This window comes from Nicotiana attenuata, chromosome 8 (genome assembly GCF_001879085.1).
Source record: "Nicotiana attenuata strain UT chromosome 8, NIATTr2, whole genome shotgun sequence".
Taxonomy (NCBI): Eukaryota; Viridiplantae; Streptophyta; class Magnoliopsida; order Solanales; family Solanaceae; genus Nicotiana; species Nicotiana attenuata.
In genome coordinates, this window is record NC_031996.1 from 22,311,084 (window position 1) to 22,321,954 (window position 10,871).

The following is a 10,871-nucleotide window of genomic DNA, read 5'->3' on the forward strand; positions in this document are numbered from 1 at the left end:
CTTTCTTTGTGGAACCCCACTTATTCTACTCATTTTTAGGACATACCAGTAATCTTTCTCTTTCTATGCAGGTGGCTGGCTCTTCTCGTTGTATAGTAAAAATTGCCCCCACCATAACTGCATAAAATGACATTCCAACGTTATTTTTAGTTATATTTTTTTTAAATCAAGTACCATCTTTTTTGTATTTTTCTCATGTGCCCCCCTTCATTTTTTTCTTGACTTATATAAGTTCCTCTACTATCTGTCTTTCTCTGTCTCTGCACTTACATTTATTTATTCATGTACTGCTTTTCTGCTATATAGTAAGAGTAGGACAAAACAAAAAATTATTTCTATGCCAGACGACATGAGTATTTCTGTAAATGGACAATCTCAAGTTCCACCTGGATTTAGATTCCATCCAACAGAAGAGGAACTACTTCAGTACTACTTGAAGAAGAAAGTTGCAAATGAGAAAATTGATTTGGATGTTATCCAAGAAGTTGATCTCAATAAGCTTGAGCCTTGGGATATTCAAGGTATTTGTTTCATATTCGCCAACTTATATACACTGACACTATAAAATATTTTTAACATAGTGTGGCGCGTCATATTTAACATATTGTGGCACGTAAGTTTTAACATATTGTAGAGTGTAATCTGCCTTGTTTTCTTGGTTTCTGTTCCCACCTCTTATGGACGATTACATACTGTTATCATCTAGGTGGCCTATAATTTCAAAATTCTTATTCGTTGTTGGTGAAGGGGAGCCTTGGCGTAACTGAAAAAGTTGTTGTCATGTGACCAGGAGGTCATGATTTCCAGCGGTGTAAACAGCCTCTTGCAGAAATGCAAGATAAAGCTGCGTACAGTAGACCCCTGTAGTCCGGCCCTTTCCCGGACCCCGCGCGTAGCAGGAGCTCCCTTTTTTGTTTTTATTCATTGTTGGTCTATAGAAATTGAACTCAAATATTTTTCTTTGTTACCACTCGTCAACGTAGCAATAAAAACTATATGGGATGAATAACAAGGCACTTTTTCTAACTTTGCAGAGAAATGCAAAATTGGATCAACTCCACAAAATGATTGGTATTTTTTCAGTCACAAGGATAAGAAGTATCCAACAGGTACAAGGACAAACAGAGCAACTGCTGCTGGATTTTGGAAAGCTACTGGGCGTGACAAAGTCATATATTCTAATTCTAGAAGGATTGGTATGAGAAAAACTCTGGTTTTCTACAAAGGCAGAGCTCCTCATGGCCAAAAATCTGACTGGATTATGCATGAGTATAGATTGGATGATCACATCAATGATCACTCTTGTAATATCGTAAGTAAATCACACTCATTTTCTCCCTAAAATTTGTCCTCTGTTTTATTTTATATGATATTATGTTTTTTAGTTCGTTTCAAGAAGATGCATTTTTCATATTTGAAAACTGTTTCACTATAAACTTCTCATTTTTTCTTTAATGGCATACTTTTATAGCCATGAAAATAACATGATATATTTAGACAACAAGTACTTTAAGTTAGATTTTATATGTGCAAAAATTATTACTAATTCCCTCTATTTTAATTTATATAGCACCATGTCCTTTTTAGTGTGTTCAATAAATAATACTACTAATATTTTCATATTTGATTACTTTAAATTTGTCATTAATTTTACCCACACTATGTTATAACTATACAAATATCATTACATGTTAAAACAACGGTAAAAAATCTTTCTTCATTAAATATATTATGTGCAAAAGAAAATGAAATAGAGGGAGTACTTCTTTGTTAGTATATACTATTTACACTTTCAGCATATAGAACTTCGTTTATACTGCTATATTTTAGTATTACACTTTCAATATAGAAATTGAACTCTTTAACAAATTAGTTGATTATTTTTTTTGATTTAAAGGTTTGTAATGTTGCAATGGGAGAGTCAACACAAGAAGAAGGTTGGGTTGTTTGTCGCATATTCAAGAAGAAAAATCACTTCAAATCTCTTGAAATGGTCAATCCCTCAATTTCAGACACAAGAATAAATCAAAGACTCTATCCTAATGATGAAGGAGCTTTAGAACAACTACTTCAATATATGAGAAATACATGCAAAGAAGAAAACCATGCAAATTATGACATTAATTTCAATGACAAATTCATGCAACTTCCAACCCTAGATAGCCCAAATTCCTCTTATGGAGATTTTCCAAAGTCTATAAATTCTGAAGGAGGTTTGAATAATTGGATTGCAGTTGATCGTCTTGTTGCTTCACATCTTAATGGCCAAACAAATGATAATTATAATCATGATTATCAGCACCAATACAGTAGCAATGGGGGAGGTGGCAGTACTCATAATCATGATTATAATGAAGAGTGTGATCTTTGGAATTTTTCAAGAGTATCAACTAATGATCACTCGTTATGCCACGTGTCTAATATTCCTGTTTGATGGGACGAACCGAAGGAAGACAATTATTATACTTAATAATCATGTCATGTATTGTCATAATGTTTAATCATGATATTATATGTTTGATGTAAATAATATATACTCTTTCACATAATTAAAGTTGGGTCTATAGAAGATGGAGTGGCTTTTTAATCCATTGTAAATAAATTTACTACAACGTTTATTGTGGTAGTCGGCAGCTAGCATTGAGTGTTATGTTGATTTGGTGTAGTTTGATAGATTGTCGCATGGTTCAAGCTGTATATAAATACATATATAAGACATAAATCTTAATTGCATGAATACAAATTTAGACATATTTAATCATAAAATTTAACTGATAGACACTCTATATATATAAATAGAGGTTAATTCGTTCTTAAAGTGATTTGAAGAATAATCTAAACCATGCAATACATGTAGTTAATTGGGCGGAAGGGGATTCGGTTGACCCCATTCGTCGAAAATTACATTGTGTATATAAGGTTAACTAATTTTTTTTGGAATTTTTACCTCCTATAGCAAAGGTTAACACCTTATTTATTTTAAATAAATACCATTTAAATTATATTCTATAAATACCTTTTAAAGTTTATAGCAAATATCTAATTTTGATTACCTCTTACCCCTAAGTCACTAAAATACGCTATTCAGTTACACTATTTTCATTCTCTTTCTCTACTTTGATACATGCCATTCTCTTCCCCCATTCTCTGAAAACACGATGCTCAATCTCAATCCAACGAGAAACCCTAGCTCTTCCTTGGTGGTAAGACCTAGTTGTGTTCATGGAATTAGAGAATCGTTTGATGGAAGTTGCAGTAGTCCTATGGTGAGCAGCAGATGTGTGGCTCCGTGGTTGATGCTACCGCCGGTGTTTGAGGAGGAAAGCACCCTTTTGAAATTCTACAGACTGGCCGAAGGGGATGTCATACTCATACGGGTACAGGATGATGAGCACCAAGTGATGATCCCTGATGTCGATTCCGTTTGTGTGGGATCATTATCCAAGGGATGGATTGCTTGCATACAACCTAAAGATTGTTATCTCTTCCTCTATCACCTACTTTCTAGGAAAATTATCCAGCTTCCATCCATTGAAACCTTTCCCAGTGTTAACAGCGTCATCCGTAACTTTTCAATCAAATTAGAAGCCCTGGTATTCAATTAATCGCGATGAAGAAGAAGATTTCTGTTAATATATTTCAATGTATTTTCAACGTATCACGTTGTATTTTTATGTATTTCATTGTATTCATTGTCTTTTTTTCATTGTAATTCAATGTATCTCGCTGTATTCCACGCATTTCATTGTATTCACTATTTTTTTTCATTGTATTTCAATGTATCCCGCTGTATTCTATGTATTTCATTGTATTTGCTGTCCCGCTATGCCATGAATGTATTCATATATTTTTTTAATTAATATATTTATGTATTCAGATGTATTATATAATTTCTCTGAAGATTGCTATGTTTTTGGGGTATTTTTCGGTTGAGAATCTTTTTAATAACTGAAAATACAAAAATTGTGTGTTATAATTGAGTTTGTTGAGTTATATTAGGAGTCTATTATGTTAATTGATTCACTTTCCATTTAAAAACAATGTAATCCCCTGTTTCACGCCGTGAATACAGTCGAATACAATAATCTGTTCAGCTGTAATCCCATGTTTCACACCATGAATACAGTCGAATACACTCGAATACAACAACTGATTAGCTGGACTTCCCTGATTCACGCCTATTTTTGCTACTGTATTCATGAATACATTAGCTTAAATACATCTAATACATCTTATAACAACAGAAAACGTATCTACAATCCGTAATATAGCAAATGGTATTTATAGATAGCTAATTACCACTAAAAGATAGTGCTTTATGAAAATTTCTCATTTTTTTTTTCATGTATGTATATTAAATGTTGAAACCTCTCAGGCTCTTCACGTGTTTAGTTTTTAAAAATTTTAAATCTCCTTGGTGAAAATCTTACTTTCGCCACTGAGTATAGGTCTTGAAGTATCATGTCTCCACTTAAATAGCGTGTCAGCCACACCCAAACATACGAGTTGGTATTAGGTGTGGCAAACGGGCGGGTCTGATTGGATATGGTTTAACGAGTAATGAAAAAATAGATAAATTATCTAAACCGACCCATATTTAATACGGATAAAAACGGGTTAACCGGCGGATAATATGGGTAACCATATTATCCATGACTTTTTGCATATTATCACTTTTGAGAGAATTCTTAGTCTCTCTAACTTGTGGAAACCCCAATGTGAGGTTTTACAAATGTTATCCATTTTCTAAATGGATAATATGGTTCTTATCCATATTTGACCCGTTTTAAAAAAAATTCATTATCCAACTCATGTTTTAGTTGATAATATGAGTGGTTAACTGTTTTCTTTTAACTATTTTGCCACCCCTAGTTGGTATAAAAGTTAAAACCTCGTTTCAATCATTAATGCTATATTATGATGAATATTTGAACGCTATATTATATGTATTATCAATTTCGACGCGGAATTTTATGTTATTGTGTGCTAATATCTTCTATCATGTATTATACGCCATAAATCTTCTCACTATGACTTACCACTTCAAACTCTAAGTGGATTTTTAATGTATTACCTTATGTTATCAATTTGCGTTTCTAGATATTGCAGCTTCATAGTGTAGTAATAAGCAGTCATATTCATTGATAGGGATTTTCCATCACTTCTCTAACAACATAAACGACTAAAATAAACCAATGATAATGAAATTAAAAACGACACCTGCAATTTTCCCAATTTCCATGCATGGCAAAAGGTTTTCCAAAGCCGTGGGCTAACGCTGTTTTTGGAACTCTATGAATTTAAGGCAAATTTTCAAAAAATAACGGAACATTGAAGTCGACAAAGGGAGAAAAACAAGAAGAAAATTTTAGATGTTTGATGTGCTCGGCATTAATGTCAAGCTTTGTGTATGGAGTCGCCTTTGCTAGGAATCGTTTTATTTGAAACATTCCGACATATCCAGATTTAGTCGGGCCATAATACATATACCGAACACCGAGTTAGAAAGCAAAAAAAAAGTCCTGAATATAACTTTTTATGATATGTCTCATCTGCATGAAAGACGTTTCTTGTTTTATTTTGTCTATTGTACTCTACATTTTGATAATTTTTGTTATGCGTCTCAACTAATTGAGCATAATTAAGAACTCTTAGCATTTTTTTGGGGTTTTCAATCAAAATATATACCGTAGAACTTGGGTATCTCAATCTGGTCAAGATCCATATTTTATATAACGTAACAGTATGCACTAATCAATTGCTAAATGGGCCGGGAAAAGAGAATTTGGGTTGAGGAAGAAGATGGTTCTTGCCATTTTATTATTAGATTTTTTTTTTTTTTGGCTCAATAAGAAATCGAATTTGGTTGATTTTTTGAACTTTGATTTAGATTTTATCGACTTGCTACGCGCTCTAATTTTTTTTAAAAAAAAATATTCAAGAATAAAGTTTTCTATTACAATTCATAGAGATCTCAAATGAGGGAACCAACCCTAGGAGAGCCGCGTCTAACTATCGTCCGTCCACACTAGAATAAATAAGTTTTTCGAAACAACCTCTTGGAGTTATCGTATACTTGGAGGAACAAAAAATAGACTAGAAAGAGGGAAAGAATAACTGAAATAAAGGTAATCGATTAGTTACTCGTCAAAATTTTTTGTTGACGAGAATTAAACGGAGATATATTATATATTCCCTCTGTCCTAATTTATAAGATAATTTTTGCTTTTCGAGATTCGAACTTTTTAATTTTGATCGTATAATTGAACATGAAATCTTTAAGTTTTTTGAAATAAAATTTACATATTGAAAACTATGTAAAAAAAAAAAAAAATTATATGTCACAATAAAAATCATATGAAAAAAAAAAATTATTTGACTCTTGAAAACAGAACACAATCACGTAAATTAGCATAACGGGAGTACTGCATTTTCTGGTGATTAGATAATGTAAGTTTGAGTTTATGATAGAGTTGAGTCTCGTTGAACTTTTCCGGAGCTTCACATTGGCATATGCATTCTTTGACCATTAATATGAAGGTTGTATATGTCTTTAATTTCTTTCTTGCATGTCACAACATCAAAAGTTATTGCACTAGAGCAGAAAAATGCGCCTTATCTACATTTTCAACAAGATGATGTATTTATTTATTTATTTATTTATTACGGATGTACTTATCTATTTATTAAATAAGACTGTACATTAATTTCTGAGGAAACCCTCTTTTATAATCGTTTCATTAATACAGTACGTGTTTTCTGGCACTGCAGTCAGATAAGGTAATGAACAAGAGCGAAACTTAAACTTCACTCGATACAAAATAACGTTCTGAACTAAAAAAGGTAATATAAACAATATAAATGACACACTTTTCTTATTAGTCCGTTCCAAAGATAATAACACATTTCCATATTTAGAAACAATTTAACTTTAAATTTTTCATTTTACCCACTCTACACTTAGTGAGAATGTGATGACCCAGAAGGTCATCTTTCGTTTAAGAATCCAGACCCGGATTCTTACCCGTGTTCCGACGGTCCTTAACAGTTTTACCCACACTACACTTAGTGGGTAAACGGACCCGTCCCGTGTTCCGACGGTCCCGGAGGGTCCGTAGAAAAATATGGGACTTGGGCGTATGCCCGAAATCGAATTCCGAGGTCCCTAGCCCGAGAAATGAATTTTTTGAAGAAAATTGTTTGCTGGAAAATAGAAGGATTTTTAGAAATGGAATAGTATTTTATCTCGTTGGTATCGGGCCCGTATTTTGGTTCTGAAGCCCGGTACAGGTTTGATATAATATTTAAGTCATGTCTGTGAAATTTGGTGAAAAACGGAGGTGATTTGATGTAATTCGGACCTTTGGTTGAAAAGTTAGAAATTTTGAACTATCTTGAAAGTTTCATGAGTTTTGGTGTTAAATTCGTAGTTTAAGATGTTATTTTGGCGATTTGATCGCACGAACAAGTACGTATAATGTTTTTAGACTTGTGTGCATGTTTGGTTTGGAGCCCCGAGGGCTCGGGTGAGTTTTGGATAGGCCATGGAGTGATTTTGAACTTAGGGAATTTGCTGGTATGCTTTAGCAGAGTTGCAGGCCTCTGATCTCGCAATTGCGAGCTTTACAGGCTTGGCAATTGCGAGCCTTTCATCGCAAATGCGATCACAAGGCTGGGCCAGCTTAGTTCGCATTTACGAACATCCCTTCGCATTTGCGAAGTCAACAGGGAGGGTCAACATTCACAATTGCGACAAATTGTTCGCAATTGCGACAAATTGTTCGCAAACGCGACATCTACAACTGATCAAAACATCACTTAGTCGGGATTTTGAACTCATTTCTTAAATTTTCGAACCCTAAACCTCCCTAGGAGATTTTTCAAAGAAAAAACTTCTCCAAATCATAGGTAAGTGATTTCTAACTCATTTTCTTCAATCTATTTAATCTTTTTACATGATTTCATCTCAAAATCTAGGGTTTTTCATGGGAAATTGCGTTTCTTGGGTAGAAATTAGAAATTTCGAATTTGGGGGATTTGGACCTCAATTTGAGGTCGGATTCCGAAACCAATTGTATATCGGGGCACGGGGGTGAATGGGTAAACGGGTTTCGGTCCGAACTTCGAGTTTTGACCAAGCGGGCCCGGGGTCGATTTTTGACTTTTTGGGAAAAATATTGGGAAATCTTTGATTCTGCATTGAAATTGGTTTCTTTAACGTTTATTGATGTTATTAAGTTAATTATGGCTAGATACGGGTGAATTGGCGGTGGAATCGAGAGGTAAAGCGGTGATTGAGCTTTGAAATACCTGTTGGCTTGAGGTAAGTGTTTGGTCTAACCTTGACTTGAGGGATTAGGGATCCCCGACTTGCTTGCTATGTGAGATATCATGTGTGTGGGGTATAGGTGTGGTGACGAGTACCTATGCGTCACCAAATTACTTTTTTAGCCCGTTTCCTTTCCCCGTTTCCCTATATCTTGCTTTCCTGCCTTAATTGCTACTTACTCATAAATGTTTCCATGTCTAATTGGTTCATATTAACCATTGTTCTCTTTACTGAATTACTTAATTGGTTCATATTAACTGTTGATGTTCCGTTGAAGTATTATTTGATTTGTAGCTACATTTTATTACCCTGTTGTGTTATATTGATTTATTGGTGCCTTATGGTGCACCTTGGTTGGTCTCGCTGAGTAGTTTTCACCGGTGAAGTTTCATAATCGTAGTGATATTCCATTGTGTGGATCGAGGCATAAGTAATGTGGGGGATTTGAGTTAGCTTGTGAAACACTTATCTTTATTCTTTGAGATTGGTGCTGATATATATATATATTGGGATCGGGTTGCACGCCGCAACAGGGGGAATAAGGGTGAAATGTGATTGTCTGGTGGGATCGGGTTGCACGCGGCAACAAGGAGTAATAAGGGTGAACATGTGGGATCGGGTTGCGCGTCGCAACAAGAGGAATAAGGGTGATATGTGTTGAGGAGTAATAAGGGTGGACAGGTGGGATCGGGTTGCACGCCGCAACAAGGAGGAATAAGGGTGAATATTGATACTGTTGTTGTTTGTATGTTGGGATCGGGACGCGCGCCGCATCAGTTGTTATTATGTTTTCATTTCTGTTGAGGCCCATTACTGTGATGTCGAAACACCCTTATAGATTGGATATAGCTAAATACTAGTAGGACATCAGGGTTCCGAGTTTATTTAATGTCAGTTATTGCTTTATTACATTCAGTATTTCCTTTTTGTTTAGTATAAACTGTTGCAGGTTGTATATGTTGTATGCCCCGCCGTAGCCTCGTCACTACTTCGTCGAGGTTAGGCTCGACACTTACCAGTACATGGGGTCGGTTGTACTGATACTGCACTCTCCACTTTCTGTGCAGATTTTGGAGCTAGTGGCTGATCATGAGGTTGGTTGCTATCACTGCTTCCCGGAGACTCAAGGTAGTCCTGCAGGCATTCGCAGGCCCTGGCGTCCCCTTCTATCCTATTTCATTTCTGTTTTATCGACTTTCGAAACAGATGTAAACTTTTCGTTCAGACCATTATTTGTAATATTCGTAGACTGTTTGAGAGTTGTGACACCAGTTCTGGGTGGAATTTATTACAATTTCGTTGTTAATATAAATATAATCCTTTAAACTGTGTTCTTCCGCATTTATTTCCGCTGATTTACTTTTGTTAAGTTTAAATTATTAAAAGATAAAAGAAAAAGGTGAGATATTCTGTAACGTTGGTTTGCCTAGCGAGTACAATGTTAGGTGCCATCATGGTCCCGACGGTGGAAAATTCGGGTCGTGACAAGTTGGTAGCAGAGCTCTAGGTTGCTTAGGTCTCACAATTCACGGACAAACTTGGTAGAGTCTAAGGGATCGGTATGGAGATGTCTGTGCTTATCCCCAGAGGCTACAGAGTTAGTAACAGTTTTACTTCTATTTATCTCTGTCGTGCAGTTTGATCTCTCAATGCTAATTGAACTCTCTACTCTGTTCTTTCGCAGATGGCGAGAACGCGTACCGCTTCATCAGCTGATCAGCAGCCCGAGCCCTCAGTGGCAGCTCCTACGAGGGGTAGAGGACGAGGCCGAGGCCGTGCTAGAGGCTGAGGCAGGGGGCAGGGCTCAGGCTAGACCTCGAGCAGCAGCACCAGCAGCGGTGCCTCAAGTTGAGTTTGATGATGAGGTTTCGGCCCAGACCGTTCTAGCTGGTCCAGCTCAGGTTACAGAGGGGTTCATAGCTACCCCGGTACTCTAGGATGCTCTGGTCCGTCTAGTGGGCCTTATGGAGAGTGTCACTCAGGCAGGCATACTTCCAGTAGCACCAGCCGTCTCTCGGGCTGGGGGAGGAGCTCAGACTCCCGCTACTCACACACCGGAGCAGATGGCTCCCCAGTTTCAGACTCCAGCAGCTCAGCCAGTTGGGGCAGTCCTACCAGGTGTTGTAGCCCAGACCGGCGATGGAGCAGCTATGATGCTTTGTGGAAGTTGGACAGGTTTACCAAGCTTTTCACTACTGCCTATAGCGGTACATCTTCAGAGGATTCCCAGAACTATTTGGACAGTTGTCATGAGGTTCTACGGAACATGGGGATAGTGGAGACCAATAGGGTCGACTTTGCTGCTTTTTGCTTATCAGGTTCCGCCAAGAAATGGTGGAGGGATTTTTGTTTGGCTAGACCGGCTGGATTGCCTGCTTTGACTTGGGATCAGTTTTCTCAGCTATTTCTGGAGAAGTTTCTCCCTATCACTCAGAGAGAGGACTATCGGAGGCAATTTAAGCGCCTTCAGCAGGGTTCTATGACTGTCACTCAGTACGAGACCAGATTTATCGACTTGGCCCGTCATGCTCTTCTTATACTC

At 36.6% G+C, this 10,871-nt stretch overlaps 1 protein-coding gene across 1 annotated transcript; it reads left to right on the forward strand.

Annotated features, from left to right (window-relative positions):
* On the forward strand, positions 239–2,650 carry LOC109231811 (NAC domain-containing protein 43-like). The gene is made up of 3 exons (XM_019397445.1): positions 239–521; positions 1,035–1,312; positions 1,898–2,650. The coding sequence occupies exons 1-3, from the start codon at positions 338–340 to the stop codon at positions 2,432–2,434; spliced, it is 999 nt and encodes a 332-aa protein (XP_019252990.1). The 5' UTR covers positions 239–337; the 3' UTR covers positions 2,435–2,650.

What these genes read in the sequence shown, in the direction of transcription:
- LOC109231811 (XM_019397445.1), top strand. Translation starts at nt 338, where the DNA reads ATGCCAGACGACATGAGTATTTCTGTAAATGGACAATCTCAAGTTCCA. An exon ending in TGAGCCTTGGGATATTCAAG is followed by an intron (nt 522 to 1,034) that starts GTATTTGTTTCA and finishes CTAACTTTGCAG; the next exon opens with AGAAATGCAAAATTGGATCA. An exon ending in ATGATCACTCTTGTAATATC is followed by an intron (nt 1,313 to 1,897) that starts GTAAGTAAATCA and finishes TTTGATTTAAAG; the next exon opens with GTTTGTAATGTTGCAATGGG.